At 41.7% G+C, this 21,642-nt stretch overlaps 1 protein-coding gene across 3 annotated transcripts in view; it reads left to right on the plus strand.

Moving 5' to 3' along the window:
* The window catches only part of col7a1 (collagen, type VII, alpha 1), an 83,694-nt gene that overhangs the window by 24,135 nt on the left and 37,917 nt on the right, over nucleotides 1-21,642 (plus strand). For all 3 annotated transcript variants that reach the window (XM_078946871.1, XM_078946870.1, XM_078946872.1), the window contains exons 21-60: nucleotides 1,160-1,306; nucleotides 1,479-1,616; nucleotides 1,683-1,832; nucleotides 1,914-2,050; nucleotides 2,147-2,273; nucleotides 2,348-2,491; nucleotides 3,184-3,353; nucleotides 3,529-3,570; nucleotides 3,681-3,707; nucleotides 4,281-4,325; nucleotides 4,436-4,555; nucleotides 4,629-4,700; nucleotides 4,797-4,832; nucleotides 4,928-4,981; nucleotides 5,111-5,185; nucleotides 6,260-6,373; nucleotides 8,416-8,442; nucleotides 8,523-8,576; nucleotides 8,682-8,744; nucleotides 8,828-8,887; nucleotides 9,292-9,327; nucleotides 9,398-9,442; nucleotides 13,600-13,635; nucleotides 13,710-13,754; nucleotides 13,865-13,900; nucleotides 14,008-14,043; nucleotides 14,159-14,191; nucleotides 14,271-14,342; nucleotides 14,425-14,481; nucleotides 14,576-14,611; nucleotides 14,691-14,771; nucleotides 19,215-19,250; nucleotides 19,406-19,450; nucleotides 19,543-19,614; nucleotides 19,731-19,775; nucleotides 19,861-19,896; nucleotides 20,447-20,488; nucleotides 20,596-20,676; nucleotides 20,840-20,875; nucleotides 20,979-21,014. In XM_078946871.1, coding sequence (XP_078802997.1) covers nucleotides 1,160-1,306; nucleotides 1,479-1,616; nucleotides 1,683-1,832; nucleotides 1,914-2,050; nucleotides 2,147-2,273; nucleotides 2,348-2,491; nucleotides 3,184-3,353; nucleotides 3,529-3,570; nucleotides 3,681-3,707; nucleotides 4,281-4,325; nucleotides 4,436-4,555; nucleotides 4,629-4,700; nucleotides 4,797-4,832; nucleotides 4,928-4,981; nucleotides 5,111-5,185; nucleotides 6,260-6,373; nucleotides 8,416-8,442; nucleotides 8,523-8,576; nucleotides 8,682-8,744; nucleotides 8,828-8,887; nucleotides 9,292-9,327; nucleotides 9,398-9,442; nucleotides 13,600-13,635; nucleotides 13,710-13,754; nucleotides 13,865-13,900; nucleotides 14,008-14,043; nucleotides 14,159-14,191; nucleotides 14,271-14,342; nucleotides 14,425-14,481; nucleotides 14,576-14,611; nucleotides 14,691-14,771; nucleotides 19,215-19,250; nucleotides 19,406-19,450; nucleotides 19,543-19,614; nucleotides 19,731-19,775; nucleotides 19,861-19,896; nucleotides 20,447-20,488; nucleotides 20,596-20,676; nucleotides 20,840-20,875; nucleotides 20,979-21,014 — 2,744 coding nt within the window. The remainder of the gene's footprint in view (nucleotides 1-1,159; nucleotides 1,307-1,478; nucleotides 1,617-1,682; nucleotides 1,833-1,913; nucleotides 2,051-2,146; nucleotides 2,274-2,347; nucleotides 2,492-3,183; nucleotides 3,354-3,528; nucleotides 3,571-3,680; nucleotides 3,708-4,280; nucleotides 4,326-4,435; nucleotides 4,556-4,628; nucleotides 4,701-4,796; nucleotides 4,833-4,927; nucleotides 4,982-5,110; nucleotides 5,186-6,259; nucleotides 6,374-8,415; nucleotides 8,443-8,522; nucleotides 8,577-8,681; nucleotides 8,745-8,827; nucleotides 8,888-9,291; nucleotides 9,328-9,397; nucleotides 9,443-13,599; nucleotides 13,636-13,709; nucleotides 13,755-13,864; nucleotides 13,901-14,007; nucleotides 14,044-14,158; nucleotides 14,192-14,270; nucleotides 14,343-14,424; nucleotides 14,482-14,575; nucleotides 14,612-14,690; nucleotides 14,772-19,214; nucleotides 19,251-19,405; nucleotides 19,451-19,542; nucleotides 19,615-19,730; nucleotides 19,776-19,860; nucleotides 19,897-20,446; nucleotides 20,489-20,595; nucleotides 20,677-20,839; nucleotides 20,876-20,978; nucleotides 21,015-21,642) is intronic.

The raw sequence follows: 21,642 nt of genomic DNA on the forward strand, positions 1-21,642 counted from the left end.
CTCTCTCCCCCACAGGCCCTAGTTTCTCCTGACTGCGACCTTTCGGTGTGTTGTTTCCATGTTGTCATTGTGCATGCATTTCTCCGGGCACTTCAGCTTCCTCCCACTGCCCAAAAACATACTTCATAGGTTTAAGTGTGCATGTGAGTGTGTGTGGCCCTGCAACAGGCTGGCGTGGCAACCTGTTCGGAGTGAACCATGCCTTTGCCCAACAGTAGCTGGGTTGGCTCCAGTAACTCTGTGACCCTGAAAGGATCAGGGGGTTCTAAAGATGGATGGAGGGTTTAATTAGAGCCATAAAAATGCTTTATAAAAGGGCAGGTGGGTGGACTCAACAAAACTTTCACTTGACGTTTTATTATCTAATCACCTATTATTGGAATGTTGCTGGGTTGGGCGGAGTTAAATGTGGTCACTATGTTCGTCGTACTTCAGGCCCGGTTTCAGCTCTTCAGAATCCTACGGATGACATCACAGACTTCCGGTCCAGTGTATACATGTCCGCGGACACGCCTAAACTTGATGTTGACATCTGCAGTTAAACACAACTTTTAGGGTTTACAACAAGTTTTCTTTCACTAATATATATCTATTTTTGCCAAATTATAAACATATCAAATGTACTATGGGGTTTAGTGTCTCACCCATGTACACTTTAACACTTGTTCTGAGGAGACCAAGAACTGAACCACCTTTCTTCACTTAAAGAAGAAATCATGCGTGACAAAATCATTTCAAATTAATTCTCATTACCACTGAACCTCAGTAAACCAGGTTTTCATCTGTCTGATTGCCTGCTCATTCACCACAAAGCTTATAGCAACCTGTTCCTCTAAAATTTCAAAATCCTGCCTCTGGCACTCTGAAAAATCCTCACACCTAGGCTGGAAGTGCGTTTTTCATAGCTGCCTCCCCTCAAACCCAGACCAAAAACAAGTGTAATTTTTTTCTACTTTTGTGTGTTAAATGTATTTTTGTTCTATGTCAGTTTCATTTATATTACAGCTCAGTGATCTTTCTTTGTGTGAAGTAAGACTTTTATTGATTAGACCTATAAGCCCTGTCTTTCTGAAAAACTATTTGCTGTCTTCTTTAACGGATTGTCTATGAGCACCAGTCATATTCTCACCCTGCATGCCTTTGTCTTGTTGTGCTGTAGGTGGGGAGGAGAAGAGCCAGTTGGTGAGTGGAGATGTGAGTGCTGTGGATTTGGTCCAACTTGACCCTGGAGCTCAGTATGAGGTTCAGGTCATAGCCTTGGTTCAAAACAGAGAGGGGACCCCTGTGTCTGTCAGAGTCCTCACAAGTAAGTCCTGTGTTTTTATTCTCAAACATTACAGAAGCCTTCTTTGATTGAGTCACAGATTTAGCTCAAAGTTGTTCAAATGTGGGAAATTTAGGGTGTTAATGTGGACCAGCTGTTGTGTAGTTGAGTTCTGCAATTTTCTGCAAGCTGACAAACACATTTCCCTCCACAGCTGGTTATGATCCACCAACGCGTTCTTTGCTTTCTACAACGTTGCGAGTGACAGACATTACCCAGGAGTCTGTGCAGCTACGCTGGATTCTTCTTCCAGATGCAACAGGTTACGTTCTTCGCTGGAAAGAGGAGACGGGTAGGCATGTTTGTTATGGCTGCCTCACATTTCTGCTGGGTCCTATTCTAACTTGACATTTCTCAGATATTGGACAAGGCTTGTCTGTCACTCTGTCGGCTTTGACCAACTCTTACGTGGTGAATGGGCTGCGTTTGGGTCGTAGATACAGGTTTACAATTCAACCAACCTTTGCAAGTGAAGTCGGAACGGAAACCTATGTGGATGAACGCACAGGTAACATCTCTCTTATATAGCTTGCACTTATTTTCCCCAATTTTTTTTTAGTTTGTAAAAAAAAAAAGATCATGTTTTCAGTGTGTGTGGGCGGACGTCTTGATGTGGTGTTTGTGGTGCCCGCGTCCACCGATCGGGCCGGCTTGGCGGGACCTCTGCGTGATCTCTTGACAAGTGTAACGGGATCTCTGGCTGCCATTGGACCTCGTGACTCACAGGTTATTGTTTTTTTAATGCCTAAATAATACGTCAATGTTATAAGTTTCTGCAACAATACATATCATCAAAACTTTTTTTTTCCCTTTTTCTTTCAGGTTGGAGTTGTGGTATATGGCTTTCGACCCAAAACATGGTTTCTGCTCAGTCATCATAGCAGATCTGAAACACTGCTTCAAGAGATCCAGTCCATGCCATTTGATGAAAGCCCTGGAAACAACATTGGTCAGGTTTTCCTGTTATCTCACAACACATAATGTGAGTAGAGCTGACACAACTTTGGCTGTCTCTCTCTGTAGGTCAAGCATTGGCCTTCACCGAGCTGTACCTTCTAAACCCCTCAGCTGGACGGAGACCAAGAGTGCCTAGTGCCGTTGTCATCATCTCTGACAGAAGATCTGTTGACAACGTGACGCTTTCAGCTAATAGTCTGCGAGCATCAGGTGTGATGGAGCAGGGAAGCCATCGCTTACATTGTTGTCAAATGCAAAAATACATTTAAGTGTTAATCCATTACATTTTATTTCTTTTATAGACTGAATACTTATTTTTGTAATTGAATTCTTTGTAACATTTTTATCGCCTAATGCAGAGTGTATATGAAAACATAAGTTTCATGTAATCTGAAGTTCAGAAACATCACACTACTGTTAAAAACACAAAAAGTGTAGCAACATCAAAAATCTTTATTTGAGAAAGCTACTACCAATCAAAGAAGAAATTCGTATATTTTGATTGTATACAATACAAATCCAAATGTCATTTTGTGCTTAGTGTTTTAAATGTATGTAAACAGGATATTATGCAAAAAGAACATACAGAATGCATACAAAAGGAATTCTATAGCTAGTTTTTGTTAAACTTGTAGGATAATTGATTCCTTTTTATTGATTCCCCCCAAAGGTTGGAGCTCCAAGTTCTGCCTTGTTTTTTTATTCTGTCACTTTCGTTATGATTTTTGGGTCTATAAATAATTTTTGTAATTAATTATTAATTAATAATTCTAATAAGTGGATTTGTTGACCCTTGTCATAACATAACAGTATAAATGAACAAAAGTGCCTGAAGCCTTGTGGTTGGGCTGCACAAAATAACCAAGCTGTCACTCTGTTCTGTGTGTAAATGTGGTTTTAAGGTGTGACTGTGCTAGCGGTGGGCGTAAACCAAGCATCTACTGAGGAGCTGCGGCGCATTGTGACGGATGGTAGCACCCAAAACATCCTGTATGCCAGCAGTGCAGCACAGCTGAACACGCTCCATGCGGACCTGGCCGATCTGCTCTGTGGCATTGCCAGAATACCAGAAGTAAGAATTGATTTAAAAAAAAAAGAGACTGCTATAAACCTATTGGCCAACAAATGATTTGGCGAAGACGTCAAATCAAAACTTCCTGCACTAAATTTTATTTTAATAGTAGATTTAAGGAATTTAGGACAACACCAACATGACGCAAATATGTTCCATTTTTTCTTTTTCGTAGGTAATTCCAGGTCCAGATCAGTGCACCATTCAATGTCCTCAGGTTAGTTATTCTATTTTCTTATGTTCAACTGCAGGGTTCCTTTTTTCTTATCATGCTTTCCTATTTTTTTTTTATAAGTGAATATATTAATTCACACCTGTTTCTTCTAGGGTGAGAAGGGGGATCGTGGAGAAAAGGTACTGTTTTTGGCCGTGACTATGCTCTCCATTCTGCCTAAAACCTAAAACCCGACCCTGTTTCAGTTCTGCACACTTCTCCTGGGGACATTCAAAACCCCTGGTGTTGGAAAATAAGCAAAGAAGACCACAGAGGGGCAGTACAGCAGCACACAGAGGGGTTGGCTGTGCGTGCTTGGCCACTACTGTGATAATTGAAAGAAATATTACCATCATTTCTTGGGTTTATGAAAATGCTCAAAAACGTGTTTTAGCTGCAAAAAGCTGTATCATGTTCTGGGAACAATTTTTATACCAGGTAACAGTCATTGCAATTTATTCTTTATGTACATGACATTAAAAGTTTTACTTGTTTTTCATCATTTTTAGGCAAACAACACTTATGTGGGAAAAAAAACCTCTTTTGATTATCAAACAAAATAACTTTAAACAAAGAGACAAGAGTATCAAAGCTGTTTCATCTCAACACAGCAATTTCAAACGAATTTAAAGAGGTCACTTAGGTTAAAACATTAGTATATCCTGAGTAAACACCATTCTATGACCCCTTTAAAGTGCTCATTTGCATCACAGGGGGAAAGAGGCAGAGACGGGGCAGAAGGACGCAAAGGGGAGCCTGTAAGTCGTTTGTCATCTCTGACTTGAAGAAATCTTAAATAAATGTGATTTTTTTTTTATTAAAAAAAGAATGGTGCACAGTGATAATACTTCTACTCTGCATGATAAAGGGCCGTGATGGTTTGCCTGGAAGAGAAGGCCCCAGAGGTCCTGAAGGTCGTCCAGGTTCACCGGGTCAGAGTATCCCTTTTGAACCTTCACTTGGGACAAAAGGGGAGAAAGGAGAACGAGTATGTCAGCTGTCAGATAATGAAAATCTGTAGGTGCTGAACCAAATCAAGCATTTTATTTTCTTTTTTGTAGGGATTCCCTGGTATTGATGGAAATCCTGGTTTGCCAGGGCGACCAGGTGCTCCTGGAAACATAGGCGTTCCAGTAAATAGAACTGTTTAAATCCACAGAATATTTTGGTTTGGGTTAGTTTTTTTGGCTTTAAGGAACACTAAAACTGTTTGACTTTGTCATCCTGAGGGTTCCCAAGGCCTGCCTGGAGTCAGAGGAAACCAAGTCAGTACCGGCTTACCAATAAACTTGCCAAACTAACACCTGAAAGGTCAAAAGTGTCGTTTTTTTATTTATTTATTAACTTGGTTGTTATTTAGGGTGAAGTGGGAAGGCCAGGGCCACTTGGACCAAAGGGTGATAAAGGTGAAAGGGTGAGTCATTTCATATTTTACCATAGTCCTTAATGTATTTACAACTGCCTACTGAGAAGCTATTCTTTGTGCTGATGTAGCAACAGAACAAAAGCGAATGTAAAGTATTTGTGTCTGTGCTCTGTGCAGGGGGAGCCGGGTTCTCCTGCAACAGGTGGGGGGCTACCCGGGAGAAAAGGGGAGCCAGGTCTACCTGGAATACCAGTAAGCAAGAAACAAGAATTTCCGATGACTTCAGATTATTGATTGATTGATTGATTTTAAGCAGGTAGTCAATGCAATAAAGAATGTAGATTTATCTAACTCATTACAGAAATGATAAAATGCATAGATAAAAAAATGTAATAATAAAACAAAAAAACAGACACTTTAATCACGATTGCTTAATTAAATATAGTGATCATTAAATACAATAAAGTATAGCTTGATTTATTGTTTGAAAAGCAGTGGGAAGAAGCAAATTTATGTAATCCCACCCATACTGAGTTTATTCATTTTATAGTTTTATATGGTTTTTTTAATCTGGTTCTGATCAGATAGATTCTTTTCAAGATACCATATCCAGTGCCTAGTAATGATTGATTATCTTCAGAAAACATTCATTCCTTTTTTTTAGTAAACAGAAGTGGTAACCGTTATGTAATAATTATTGATTATTGCTAGAACATATTATAACATTAAACTAGTAATTATTGCTACACATTGAAGATCAAATAAAGAAAATCAATAGCTTATTGATTGTTATTCAAACATTTCAGTGATCATTATTGCAGATTACACAAAGTAATACTCATTGACTGTAATAAAAAATAAACCATCACATGAATTTGTGTTTCCAGTGGTTTCCAAAACAAAATAATTGCTTTATCATTTTAATTAAGTGACAGAATAAGCAGTGTTGAAGAAGAAAAGGAAAAAGCATTTTGAAGGATTGCTTTTTCATTTTAATTTTGAGTCATCCGATGCAGCTTCATTTTTAAAATGAAAAAGCATTTCTGTTAATCCATTTTAATTGTCAACTTAGACATTTCTAATTGAATTTTGCTACACATTTACCAGAGAACTTTTTGAAAATGAAATGTCAAATACCATTTCCATTTTCATTTTAATTAAGTAGCAGAATAAGCAGTGTTAAAGAAGACAATGAAGAAGCATTTTGGCGGATTGCTTCTTCATCTTAATTTTGAGTCAAAAAATGCAGCTTCATTATGAAAATGAAAAAGCATTCTAATATTATTGTATAACGTTGTCATGAAAATCAAATATTTTTAATTCAAGGGAACTCCGGGCCGACCAGGCAATGACGGAGCTAAAGGAAGCTCTGGAATTCCAGGGACACCGGGCCAAGATGGCCGTCCAGGGATACCAGGAACACCGGGACTCCCCATCAAGGTTCGTCCCCCCCAACATTGACCTTTCTTGTAAATGTTAAGGGGTCAGATGTGTAAATAGTCACACAAATAGATGCAAGTTCACCAAAGTATCAATTTTTTGGGGCAAAGACATTGGCTAAACATTTTTGCGTTCTCTGTTAAAGTCTAAACATTTCTGTTATTGGGCATCAGTGTTGAAGGGATGTTTAAGCTGTTTTTAAAATGTGAGATTCCTTTAGTCCTTTATTTTGAAGGAAGCTGTTACTGTCATAGTGATGTGGTAGCATTGAGCCACATGCAGGTCTTCACTGGGGGTGCTGAAGCTGCTGGGAAATACATTTATTGTTTCATTAAATGATTTTTGTAGCTAGATTTTAGTTTTAATGACCATCCTGTGAAGAAAAAGCTAGAATATTCTCCTGATAATAGATACATAGGACAAAATAAACAATGGTTCTGGTGAAGCTTATGTAAATCACCATGTAATTTTACTTCCAACCAAACGACCCTGAGTGCCGTGGTTTTCTGAAATGCAATTGTTAAATTGTTAAATATGCATTTTAAAGATCCGTTCTGAAGACAAATACATTTTAGGTGTTTTGAACATGGTCTTGTAGCATTTTTCTGATGATGGACATTTCTGAGAATGTTTTAATTGAAATCGTTGTGAATCAGGAGCAGATGAATAAAGGAGGTTTAAAAAAGAGCTTATTTGTGACAGAAATCATGCAGGTCAAGGCGCAAGCTCCCTGCCCCGCTTCATTCCCATGTATCCACTTACAGAAAAATAGATCCATTGACATCGTTGCTTTCATCGTCTGAGCTGAAATCTGGATCTAAACTGTACGACTGGATAGTGATGGACCTTTTAAGTGTAAAGCAGCCGAATCAAAGGCAATGCTCACCAAAGTCAATAAGAAAACTAAAGACACTGCCTTTTTTCTAATTTTGTACATAAAATGTAATCTTATGGGCCTTTATTATTGTTTCTTTAAGTTGAAACATTTAAATAAATGATTACGTATTTATAACAAGTGACAGAAGACAAGAAATCCCCTGCTTGTGCGGCACATTCTAGGTATTTTTTAAACTTCTTTTGTTATTCCTTCATTATTTTCCAAGTAAAATGTGTCAAGTTTTTTATGGAGAAAGTGCATCAGTGTGTCCTTTGTGTGTCAAATCATTTATGACTAAATCGCATATTTCAAGTTTCATGATATTCCTCAAAGATCAAGGATCCACTCTAATGGCAGTTATCTTTTTGGTATTTTTAACATTTTCTAAAGCTGGAACACAAATAAAGAAAATTAAATTCAAAGTTAAATTACTAAGTATTTTTTTAATCAAATCATAGTTTATACGTGGTGTGGAAAATACACTGGGCGGACCACAAGCTAATTGCTAATTTAACCATTACAAATGGCGAATTGATTGATTGATTGATTGATTGATTGATTGATTGATTGATTGATTGATTGATTGATTGATTGATTGATTTGCTCCGATGCATCCACATGCAGACTAACAGATCCATGAATTCTTTGTTTTCCTCGTCTGAGCTGGAATCTGGATCTAAGCTGTACGGCTGGATAGATCCAATATTGTGCTATTTTTGTTGCACAGCTAATGTTAGGCTGAGGTTGTGAGGGGCTGTAAGCCAGCAGGAGAGAGTGTAAATCAATAAATGATGGGAAATGAGGACAGGCTCACTCCACTCCACGCCAACAGTCCCGCCCACGACTTAGAGGTGAATTTCTAATGAACTCCTGCTGCTCTACAGAAACTATGTCCTAGAAAACAACAGTTGTTTTTATTTTGGCTAAAACAGCAAATAAAAGACACTTTGAAAATAGATCAAAAGGTGATCTAAGTGGACTTTAACATTTTTTGCCATTTTGTTAATTGTCGTAAGTGTGCAGTAGGACAGGGATCAGTTGTTTCTAATCAGTTTAGGCTGTAGTTTGCGTGCTCATCTGTCTTTAGTGCTGCTTATCAAGGTCTTGCCGTGCGCCCTCTTTTCGTTGCTCTCAATCAGAGTCACTCTTTCTGTCTCCTTCTCAGGGAGATAAGGGGAGCACAGGAGAGAGGGTGAGTCACACCATCAACATCTTGTCCTCTCACTGCAGGAGCAGACGAGCGTGACTCGCTTTCTATCTCTTTGCTGACAGGGGCCTCCAGGAGTTGGCAGCGGGGCCACCGTGAAGGGAGAAAAGGGCTCCCCGGTAATCCCCGTCAATCACCGGCACAGCTTAAAATGCTGATGGGTGTGGTGAACCATGTGCAAATGGGAAGTGTTTTGCATGTATTATTGACTTCTCTGTTATCAGGGGGTTCCAGGAACTCAAGGTCCCAGAGGACCAGCAGGACCAGAGGGCAAGAAAGGAGAAAAGGTGACTTCAGGCCCTGACATGGTTTTAGTGGTTGAGCTGTGTGAGCCTTTGACTTCAAAGAAATGCTGTGCTGTTGTTTACAGGGAGATGAAGTGGCTGGGCTGCCTGGACCTCCAGGAAAGCAGGGAGAAACAGGGGAGCGGGTCAGTCTGTGTAGATTTCCCAAAATCATGATCTGTTTGGTTTAAGGATTTGACTCTTCCTGCATTAACCGTTTGCAGTTTTGGATCCTCCCTTCAAATGGCATTTATGGTTATGGTTACGTTTAGCTTTTATAAGATGACTTTGTATGTTTGTATGTTTTGGGACTTTTGGATATAGTAAGATGCTTCTATATAACAGGAACCTCTTTGCACTACTTTCCACACAAACAAAAACTCAGTAGTCGCTTCATAATATCTGACCATCCAGTAATAGTATTTTATTCTTCCTTTTTAAATTATTTATTTATCACATTAATAATTGCTTTTTTACTTAGCCAACTAAGTGACAAACATGTCACAAATATGGCTAAACATGGAAATTGTTTGATTTTGGTGTTTCTCAGGGTGCTCGTGGCCCTGCAGGAGAAATTGGCAACAAGGTAAGATAAAGACTTAAAATAATTGTTGTGATGAACTGTTTGAAAATTCTGACATTCTGAATCCTGACAGGGTGACAGAGGACAGCCAGGCGAGCCTGGATCGCAGGGGGACAGGGTGAGTTATGTCAAATGAACCTGAGTTTACTTTGATTTGTGTTTGAATTCTTATGAGTGGTGTGGCTTTCCTCCAGAAACATCATAGCAGTACAGATATTATGTTTTTACCTAGAAAAGTGTTATTTTAGACTTTTATTACCGTTTTTATACAATGATTTAAAGAGAATCGTGGAGTCACACGACGTTATCTGAATCTCTATTTGTACCATCCCGAAGATGATATTGATTCCCTCCGGGTATCAATAAAGTCCTATCTTATCTTATCTTAAATGATCAAATAAGAATTTGGTTCACACTGGAATTGAATGAAGCTACTGGATTTATGATTTCAAATCTAGTGTAACAGTTTATTTCTACTATTATTATTTACTTTATTTGTATTGTCAGAGTAGCACCATCTCTTTACTTTCAGAAAAAATAAACAAGTGTCTTTATCAAAGAACAATAGTATATTATCCTTCCAATATTGTTTTTTTTAATAATATATATTTATGTTCTGTCAATGATGCACATATTCATTGACTTTGTTTATGTTTTATGAACAAGTACCTGTGTATTTTTATGTGATCTTTAGAGAAGTTATCCCATTGGACGGAAGTACTTGTGGTCTAGAATTGTTGTGTTCTTGTTTCGTACAGCAGTGAACGTGTTTTCAGTGGGTCACAGCTGTGCAGCACGGTCAGGCCATGCTATAAAGCGGGATGAAACTTTACACCCTCTTGCTGATAAATGATTGGCTTCCCCTTGGGCAGATGTTGTCTGGAAAATGCTGCCCCAAGATTTAGGCCAACTTTCATTATCTTCACAGCTGTTTACATATTTTTACATCACACGAAGGAGATGAACCCACAGAGCATTCATCTCAGGAATCTCAATCTGACATCTACTGGTCACACAAACTCTCTATGATTAAGTGCTTTAGTTAAACATTTACTTTGGAATTATTTCCAAAGATTTACACTCTAAGAACTCCTTGTGCTACTTGCATTCTCTATTTCTTTAAGGTGAAATGTGTATCTCTCTCTCTCTCTCTCTCTATATATATATATATATATATAATTCTATTATCCTGTAAAAATTATTGTTGTTGTTGTTTTTTTGCAACGCTTTACCGTTTTGATTTATTCCTTAAAAAAAAAATTATTTTCTACATTTTCCTGTGGAGCTTGTGGTTGTCAATTGCTAGTTTTCATTCACCATTTTATTCATAGTTTAAATATTGACCAATTCAATATTTTAATAATGTTCAATATTTTGAATTTGGTTTTAATTAAGGCGTTCAAATTAGACAAGTGTTCTTGCAAATTTACTATTAAAAAGATTTTTGTGATCTATTTGAAACCTTTTTTTCAACAAATATAAATTAAAAATTTATATTTGTTGAGGGGTGGGGTGGTGGTCTGGCTTGGCTTGGGGGGGTGGTCCCTTTGCCTGTGCTGGGGGGGGTTGGCGGGGGCCCTGCTCGGGTGGGGGGGGCCCAGCGGCGCCGGATGGGCTGCCCATCTGCACCTGGGGCTGGGATCGGCCCTTCCCTGGCTCTGGGACGGGACGGGACAACCCTCTCGGGGCCCCCGGTCGCTCTGGGTGTCACCCGCTTCGGCTGCGGGGTCTGGGGTGGGGTGGGGTGGAGGGCTTGTCGGCCCTGTCCTGTGGGGGGGCGTTCTGGGGGGGAGGGGGGGCCCATTATTAGTACGGGTCGGGGGGGCTAGCGGGTCGGGGTCTCCGCTGAGGCAATCAGTGGTTGCCTCGGCCGGTTGGCCTCCTCGGTCCCGTCGAAGCCTGACCAGAGCTCTTCTAGGGCCGGCGTCTGGGGGTGGGGGCCTGGGCTTGCTCCGGGGGGGGGGCGACGCTTTCTGGCTCCTCTCTCTCTGTGTGGGGTGGGTGGTGCCGGGCCTGGGGTGTCGGCGCCTCCGGGGGTGGGCCCCTGGGCTGGGTGGCCCTGGCCCCTTTGCTGGGGGTGGGCTGGGGGACGGCTGTTTGACCACCGGGGGACAGTCTACCAGCTGTCCCCAACTTACCCCCTTCCTTATATAACCTCATATTAGGGTGAGGGGGTGGGGGGTCTAGCCTGCGATGCGCCTTGGGGGGGGGCTACTTGGGAGTGGCCCCCCTCCTATGGTTGCCGTATGGAGTGGGCCCTCCCTCTTTCGGTTTTATTTGCACCTTAGACATGTAGGGTCCTTGGTAGGGGGGGTGCTTGGACATCACTGCAAGCAAGCAGCAGATGTCCTCCTGGCACCCTACCCGCCAATTTTAACCGCACCTTAGACATTTAGGGCCCCTTGGTGTGGAGGGTGAGGGGACATCACTGTGAGTAATCAGGAGATGTCCCCTTAGTGCCCTACTCGCCAATTTTAACTGCACCCCCCTTAGTACACACACCCCTCCCCCTTCAATATATACATTCAAACATAAACACACACACATGCACACAAACACCCTCTCAAACACCCATACACGCACACACATTTTACAAGGAAGGTGGGACCTGGGTCCATCTGTCCCCTACCCCTTCCCTGGTGGGGGGTGCGGGCCCCTTGGCGATGGCGGCCGTGTCCCTTGGGTGCCGGCTCCCTGGGCCCGGCGGTGCTCTCTCCGCACGGTGGGGGGGTTCATATTACACCTGAGCCGGGGGTGTTCGTGTCCCTGGGGGGTGGGTCCTGGTCCTTGCCCCTGGGCGCTGGGCCCCGCCAAACTTCCAACATGGCCGAGCCTGGTCGGGCCATATTTATAACATCCCTTGTGGGCCGCCCTTTTTTCCCCGGGGTTCCCCCCTCCTGGGCGGGGGCGGCGGGCCCCTGCCTTGCTCCTACCTGGACCAACCGTGGGCCGGGTGGGTGGCTGCCTGGAGTGCGGAGCGGGTCTCCCTTGGGGGGTCCTGGCTCGTACCTGGGGTCGGGGCGGGGGGATGCCCGGAACTCCTGGGTGGTGGTGGGGTGCTCGTCTGGGGCTGTGGGCCTCCCTCTCCGGTGGGGCCCTGCGTTGGGCTCTTCCGGCGCGGCGGGGGGCTGCTTTCCTGGCTGGGCTGGGGCGGCGCTCTCTTTCCCTCTGCGCCTCCCTGCTCTCTGGCTCTGGGGGCCTCGCGGCGGTCCTGCTGGCCCTGGCCTGGGTGGCGGTCTTGGTCGCCCGGGGGGCGGTTGTTCCCTGCCTGTTCCCGTGTGGCGTTGGGGGAATTCCGGCTGCCGCTGCTGCTGCGGCGGGGGTATGGGTGTGGGGGTGGCTGGGCGCTCCTCCTCCTTCTTTTCACATTCCACCATCCATTTTAGAAGAACATAAACACTCACCTGAGCACAGGTGTTAGCTCACCTTTGCACTAATAGATTGCATGATTGAATGAATGAAAGATTTCACACTAGTTGGTTTAAAGGCATAGGTATGCGTTCGTGAACACTATCTGTTTTGTGTGCATGTTGACATGTGGACATTTTTGCGGCTAGCAGGTGTGTTGATAATATTTGAGTGTGTGTGAACAGGCCCCGCCCTTTTTGTACTACATTTGAACCGTACCGTAACGATAAACAACCAGTAAACCTGTCTGCTCTATGCTGCTTCATGGTCTTACCCCCCTTCCCCTCCTATTATCACCCTCCTACCCCCCCCTCTCTCTAACGTCCCTCTCTCTTCTTCCCCTCTTTCCTTTTCCGTCCGGTCCAACACCAAAGATTTTCAAACATGATTGAAATTAATAAAGTTTGGCCTCAATTACAAAAGGGGTTTATTCAGACATACCTTTGGTTTGTCTGAAGATGAATAACCCCTCTTGTTAAAATAAAATATGTCCAACACAAGAGGCCCTCAGCTCTCATCTGTTTGCCTAGCTGTTGGACAGGACAAGTTAAAAAAAAAATAAATTAAAAAAAAAAAAAAAAAAAATAAATAAATAAAAAGAAAAATTTATCAAGAACATACCATTTTTGTGATTTTTTAGTCTTGTTTTTCCAATGGTGGGATGCAAAACAGAGTTTTTTGCATGGCACAATATGTGCAACATTTGGTTGCTTCACACTGAGTTTATTTTTTGAAAGAACCAGTTATTCCAGTCATTAACATACATTTGCTCAAACTGTTCTCAAATGGACCTGGAACGACCTCAGATGATGTAGAACTGAACTGTTGGAAAAAATGAGATGAATCTCAGCTTTTGAATGTTTGCAGGGCGAAAGAGGACCGGCTGGTGAACGCGGGGAAAGAGTGAGTTCAGCTGTTCTTACATATTTTGTTGATAGCTTAAAGAAATTTTGCAAACCTGCGGATTGTTTACTCAGGGTGATCCCGGAAAGCCAGGAACTCCAGGAACACCGGGATTAAGGGTGTGTGACAAACCGCTGTGTTTACATTTCTGATGCTCTTTTCTCTACATATATATTTGTCATTTGTGCATATTTGACGAATAAAAATGACTGTTTCACTTTGTCACCAGGGCTTACCAGGACCCCTCGGACCACCAGGAGAGAAGGTGAGACTGATTTAACTAGAAGAAGTTTTGACAGAAGTGACCAAAATGAGATTATTCCATTGATAAAGGTCTGATGTGACGCTCAACAAGTGGTCTTTTATTTTCAGGGAAATGAAGGCGCACGAGGAGAGCCTGGTCGAAGTGTGAGAGAAATTCTGTTGCTAATTTTAATCCATTTCATCTTCCAATGTTATTCTTCACATAATTTTCTTTCTACATATTCAGTTGTTTCTTCACTGCTTTATTTAACACCTGCAGGCACCAGGGTTACCAGGAAGGAAAGGAGACCAGGTAAGATAAAAGACTGTTCTGCCAGAACAGCAGAGTTTACTGGATTGTTAACTTTTTTCTTTGCGGTTCCTCAATTCAGGGGGAGCTAGGTCAAGCTGGTCCCGAGGGTCCACGGGGAGATAAAGGAGACATGGGACAAAAAGGAGAGAAAGTAAGTAACACTTAGCACCAATTTTTTTGAAAAATTATCTCTACTCTCTTCCTCAAATGTCACTCTTCTGTCACTATGTAAGGGCTCTCCTGGCACTGGAGGGTCAGGTGTTGGAATCAAAGGAGAACCAGGAGAACGAGTAAGTTTAAGAACTGAGCTGTGTTTTCAGACCCTGACATTAGTCATTCCTGAACTTCAATCTCAAATACATAAAATATGTGTTTTTCCCTCAGGGTCCCGCTGGTATTAGTGGGCGCCCGGGCTCCAAGGTGAAAGGCCTGGCCTGTTATTCTCCTAAATATTGTGTGTGTGTAACCAATAAATCAGCTTTTTTTTACCATTTGTTAGGGAGATGCTGGTGAACCTGGAGAGAGGGGAGAGGACGGCCGGCCAGGAAACCCTGGAAAACCTGGTGTCCCTGGAAAAGAGGTTTGTGCTGACTTCTAACCATAATAATGAATAATAATAATGAAGAAATAATATAGCTATGTTTAAATACCAGAGATTTTGATTAAGTTAATCAAAGTCATTCTGGAGTATAGGCTGCAGTAGCCGAAAAATGCATAATAGATCAGAAAAAAATGATATATAAGGCTACGTTCACACTGCAGGGCTTAATGCTCAATTCCGACTTTTTTTTAAAAATGCAATTTTTTTGCAAATGTTGTTTGTTGTCAACAGCAGAGCTATTTTTGCATAATTAAATTTATTTTCACAAAGGAGCCAGCACAATAACAATCTTCTCATTTTAAGAAGGCTTTGGAGCCAGGATCGTCTGTAACCACTGCTGTGGAATGGGGATGTGTATGTGCTGGGGCCGCGCGCTCGTGTCTGTAAGAGAGAGGAGAGAGCGAGGCTAGCGCAGGAGGGAGAGAGAGAGGGCAGAGGAAGTGTGTTGGGGGCGCAAATTCATGTTGTGTCTTTTCAAATGCGACCCAGGCCACTTGGGTATGTGGTCCTGAATCCGATACGTATCCGATCTTTTCAAACGCGACCGCTGTCCGACCGGCCAGGCCACATGTATCCGACCTGTACGTCATTGATTCGCTACAAAAGTCATCATTCTGGGTTGAAGTAGGCAGGAACGAGAACTTAAACATCAACCATAGTGGACGATGCTGCTGAGACCAGTCAGCGGAAGGGAAGCGAGCTCACCGATTGGATTAATATTTGGGGTGACAGCTCTATGCAGGCCAAACTCAAGGGCTCTTATCGCAACCAGTTGTTTTTAAATGGCCGAGCGTGGTGTTGAACCTTTCCCGCGATGACTTTTTTTCTTCTTTCTGACCGTGGTCAGAAGTGGGGGGGAGACCTTCTCCAGGCCCGAAGGCGGATCCTCCTTCGGGGTTCACTTCCCCGTTTGTGCCCTCAGATGCACCAGAACGGGTTAATAAAGAGTCCATAGCATTTATTCTGGAGGAAGCCTTCGTTCTCCTTCCTCTTTAACACACAACACGAATGCGCCCCCTCACTCCCTACCTCGATGCACGCGCTCTCTCCTCTCTCTTACACACAAACACACGCACGCGGCCCCAACACATACACATCTCCATTCCACAACAGTGGGTACAGACGATCCTGACTCCAAAGCCTTCTTAAAATGAAAAGATTGTAATTGTGCTGGCTCCTTTGTGAAAATAAATGAAATATTGCAAAAAGAGCTCCGCTGTTGACAAAACTGTTGTTGACATCCATTGTTAGCGTAAGCTACTTCCGCAAACAACGAGTGACGTCGTTCACCGTTGAGTACTATTCTGCGCATGCGGGTCACTTCTGGGTCATTTCACGGTCACACAGGAGATCACAAAAGTTTGCATTTAATTGGAAATGTGAATGGCCTTGCAAAAAAAAAAAATCGAAGTTTTTTTCAAAACATCGGAAATGAGCATTAAGCCCTGCAGTGTGAACGTAGCCTAAGTCACACTGTTGCATTTTGGGGAGAAATTTATTGATCAAAATATAGGATCAAGAATGGACATTTTATCTTGAAAGGGATCATTAACATGGAAAAGATAATAATAACCTGAGCATATGAATTCTTTACTGCTATAACACAATAATGCTTGTTTAGTTACCTTCATGAAAGGAAAATAGAATATAAATGCAACGTTTGAACAATTAACACATTCATAGCATAAAGAATGGTAGATGGTATATACTTATATAGCGCTTTTCTACCCTCTCAGAGGGCCCAAAGCGCTTTACAGTCACAGTCCCATTCACCCATTTACATACTGGGGCCGAACACTGCTGCCAACCGATAACTACTAGAGGCAAAGGTGGAGTTTGGGGTCTTGGCCAAGAACACTTTGATACATGGGCAGGCAGGGCAGGAACCAAACCTGCAATCTTCTTATCAGAGGTCGATTTGCCCAACGCTGCGCCACGGCCGGCCTAAACATTCTAACAAGTCAACTAAATTCTTTACATCACCTCAAATCAATGAATCTTGGGTTAAAGGCTGCAGGATTTATGTCAAACCGCTCGGTCCAGAGGACCGCACCAAGGTTATGGTTGTGAACACCATGAAGGACTTTGAGAAGTGTTTGATCACGGTCGTCTGAATCAACGTGGAGTAATAAATCAAAGAGCCAAATAATTTCAAGAAATATGACACCTGGAATCTTCACTTTCTCCATAAGTCTGACGTCACCTGAATAACAGCAGAGAGTTCTGACCTGCAGACAATTTGACCTCAACTTTCACCGCAGCTGATATCAGCTGAAGAAGGATATGGACCTGAATCTAATGTCTGCAGACATAACATGGAAGAGAACTATTAACTGTTTTGAACCCAGAAGATCAGCTGTTATCAGTAAAAGAAGAAATACCAACCTTGGACAATCGACAGATTGTGGACCCTTTTAAATTTTTTTCCTTACAGCATTACCTTATTATAAAAAAAAAAAAAAAAAAAGAAAAAAAAAATTTTTTAAAAAGTAAAACAAATGATTAATCACTTATTGAAAATTGTTAAATTGATTGACTTTTGATGATATTACTTCACTAGCTCCTAAAATTGATAAAATGATTCAAAAATCTTTCCTAATGTAGCATAATTTTGCACATGTTTTTAACTTTTGATACTTGATGAAATTTTGCTATGAAAACTCCTGAAACAGTGTTGTGTCTATTTTACTGGTATAGTATTATGTTTTAAAGCATATGAATGACTTTTAAAAGTAACATAATTTGCATATATTTCAGATGCTGCATTTGCCATGTTGATTTCTAAAGTTATTTTTGACGTAGTACTTAAGTAATTTCATCTTTGGCACGTGCTTTATTGATACCTTATGATTATTAATTCTGTCTGATAAAACCTAGGAACCGGATATTGATAAATCATGTAATAAAATGGTTATAGTATAACGGGGTGGGATTATATAAGTTCGCTTCTTTCCACTCCCTTTCAAGCAATTTTTATTAATTATGTCTAATTATCCTAAGTTTGATTAGTTACTGTATGAATGTATAACTGATGATTATATTGCTTTTGTGTGTATTACTCCTATTTGATTGCTTGAAATAAACCATTTCAAATCAAAAAATCAAAATCAAAATCTGTTGAATTCTTCATCCTCTGTGTCGATTTGAAACTACCAGTACTCCACCAAGCCCAGCATAAGACTGAGCGCCGCTTCTTCTTCTGCATCGCTGTCAACAGCAAATACTGGCATATCCCTACTGTGCCCTCTAGTGATTGTTGCTGTTAATTAAGAAAAAAACATGTCCAGGTTGCACCGCAGTTAAAGGGTGTTCTAAGACTAGACACTTTTGGTTTGTAAAGTGAATCAGAGTTCGTTTCCCCTGATAATCCGGAAACATTTTTTAGTCTGAATACACCCAAACGGACTCTGGTCTGGGACCAGTCACCGCTCTCTGACCCATCTTTCGAGATAGTGTAAATTAATTCCCAATTGGACTGAGCTTTGGTTTTCTCTGAGCGGAACAACTGAGACAAAATGGCCTCGTAGCCAGTCGTTAAGGGATGTAAACAGAGGAGCAACAGTGCAACGCAGAAACTCACTGAAATGTGGCCGGATGAATGCAGGCTCATTGAAACTACTTCTAACATGATACACATTGCTTCTCACTGTTTTCCCAACAATCTACATGCCATAAACACTTATCAGCATACCTTCTTCTTGTCTCCTCAGTAACCCCCTTGCAGCATGTTGTACCTGATGTCAATACAGACGTTCAAAATTGCTCAGGGAAATGTAAACTTTAAAGAAGTGAACTATTCCGACAAGGATTGCAAACTGTAGGATTTCCATTAGTCCTTCTCTCATTGCTTTGTCCCACCCTCGTAATTCCTGGCCAATGACTGAAGAGATCATTAGACGCATGTTTTTTTTTTACAAGCTTTGGTTCGGTACAGATGTCTTCGGTAGACACCAGTCTGAATTCAGACCAAACCCAAGGTTCAGTAAAGTAAGTAAAGTAAATCTTTATCTGTATAGCACTTTTCTCAGAGAGCGACTCACAAAGTGCTTCACCATGTTAAAACAATATAAAATCAGTAGCTTAATTTTGTCAGGACTTGATCCTAACTAAATTAAGCAGACTCAGTCTGGACCAACAGAGCTGTCCGGTCTGGAAACACTAGAATACCCTAAGGTCTAAATCGCACCCAAACCACGCAAAAAAACACGTCTTATACTCAGAAAAATACGGTAGTAAGGTGTTACTGTGTGCATGTTAAATCCCTGAAAAACACATTTAATAATTTTTTATCTGTTCTCCCCAACATGCAACATTTACATGAAAGTTTAGGTAAAAAAATATCTTCTCCTGAAGAAAATTGTTTTCTGTATATGGTCTCTTTGTTTTCCTTTCATTTTTTTAAATGTCTTGACCTGTATTTAGGGGGAAAAAGGAGACAAGGGAGATGAAGGCACACCTGTAAGTAGCTCTTTTCTTGCATTCTTTTTCATTTCAGTTTGCTTTGTGTGTGAAAAAAGTACATTGATATGGTATGATTTTCTTTCAATTTTTTAAAAAATGTATGAGGACACGTCAGTTGAGGTTCAGGTTTTGCCTCTTTCATTTTTCATCAGGGGGAGTCTGGACTTCCAGGGAAGTCAGGAGAACGAGGGTTGCGGGTAGAACAATTTTTCTTAGTTCAGCAGTCACATTAAAATTTTAAAAGCTGTCAACTTCAGTTAACAAACAACATTATTGACTCCACACATAGGGACTGGCTGGTCAGCCAGGACGACAAGGAGAGAAAGGAGACACGGGAGACCCAGGAGAGCACGGGCGAAATGTAAGACACAGACAGCTTTTCGATATGCTTTCGCCAAATCTAGTGAGGACACGACAGAGGAAACTGTAAGGAAGGTCGGCCACTCAGCGTCTGTATGGATTTTTGTTCGATTGCAGGGCAGCCCTGGACCTGCAGGACCAAGAGGAGAGAAAGGAGACCAGGTGGAGCGTGTGCTTTAAATTTCAAGCTAATCAGGCATCTTTAGTTCTATACTCTGGTTTCTCACTCCTCTTTTCTTCTTAAAAGGGACCACAAGGGCCTCCAGGAGCACCAGGAAAAATGGTAAATTTCTTAAAGTCCCACTCCGATCATCTTGGAATGTATTTTCAAAGCATTCCGAGCAGTCTTTAAATTGTGATAATGCCATTTTTAGCCAAAATCTAAAACTTTTCTAGGACATATTCTCTGCAGAGTGTCAGGAATTCATTAGAAACTTGCCAGTTAGGGCTGGATTATTGGCATGGGAAAACCCCGCCCCACTTCCTGTCCAATTGCTGAGAGCTTGGAGCAGGGAGCTCTTGGCCTGTCCAAGCATTTTCTTTGTCACAAATAAAATATTTTTCAAGCTGCATTTTTTATCTTGTCCTTATTCACAGGATTTGAATAAAGAAAAACTCAGAAATCAACTATTAACTATTAACTATTATTAACTATTAATCTTCATATTTTTTAAACATGTCCTCCATCATCAGAAAAATGCCACAAGAACATGTCAAAACACCAAAAACAACATTTTCATTGTTGTGGACCTTTAACCATCTCTTAGTATGTTTCCACAGAAAGATCTTGAGAATCTGAGCTTTCTTTAAACCTTTGTTTGTTTTGTCAACAGACTGATATTCAGAATCAACTCAAGGGGGACAAAGGAGATAAGGTATCTGTTTCACATGTTTGTTCTTTTATGCATTCTAATGTTTCATGCAGGGACTTCAGAAACAAAATAAAATCACATCTAAAGGAACAACTCACTGACATTCTCAGGGGGATGCCGGTGACCCTGGAGAGCACGGTGGCAAAGGTGTTAAAGGGGAAGCGGGGGCTCCCGGACCTTCAGGCCCTCGTGTGAGTTTCCATCATGCTTGTCACTTCTAAACACTTCCTATGCTGGTGGATATTCCATCCTGCAGTACAGGCATCCGTATGCACACCATAGCCCATGTTGTGCACATTTGCTGTGCATGACTGAATATGCTTTCTGACTTTTTCTTTCCCTCTGTCTACAAAGGGTCCAGAGGGACCGCAGGGGCCCTCAGGCACCAGAGTAAGCTTGTTCTTTATTCTAGTGGATGTTTGCAGCCATGTTAGTTATTCTTTCATCCCTTTGCAGATGCTCTAATGTAAATTTCCCTTGGAAATGTGTTTAGGGTGACAGAGGAGAGAGAGGAACACCTGGAGAAAAGGTTTGTAATCACTCCCAGTAACTCTGCCCCTTCATCGAAAGAAAGAAAAAACACTTTTCTTCACAGCTAAGATTCATTCTTACATTCCTTCACTTTGATACGGTAAATTTACAACATCATGAAGGGAAACACATAGCTTTGCCCCAACAAAGGAGAGAATATTATTCTCCTTTTGCTAAGGTCTGCTTACTTTGATTGGTCTTTACTACCTTCTTACAAGGCCCAAAGCGCTTTACAGTCACAGTCCCATTCACACATTGATGGTCTGCTGCCGAACACTGGCACCAACGTATAACCACCAGGAGCAATGTGAGGTTCAGTGTCTTGTCCAAGGACACTTGAACACATGAGCGGGCAAGGCAGGGACAGAACCTGCGATCTTCTGATTAGAGGTCAATCACTCCACCTCTGGACTACAGCAACCCCACCCTCTACTAAACGATCTCTGGTCTTTTATGTCTATTAAATGATAGAGTGGGAAATACGCCGTAAAATGAACGATCCAAGCCACAGGCTTCAACTCAAGCTACCAATGTCCAGCTGTCACAATATTTCAGAAGAAGACATTGCTAAGCTCAAATACCTGAGTTGTTGATGGAAGTTTCAAAATTTGTTCTTCAGCTGGCAT

Source organism: Oryzias latipes, chromosome 5 (assembly GCF_053564925.1).
Source record: "Oryzias latipes strain Hd-rR chromosome 5, Olatipes_Hd-rR_3.1".
NCBI classification, from domain to species: domain Eukaryota; kingdom Metazoa; phylum Chordata; class Actinopteri; order Beloniformes; family Adrianichthyidae; genus Oryzias; species Oryzias latipes.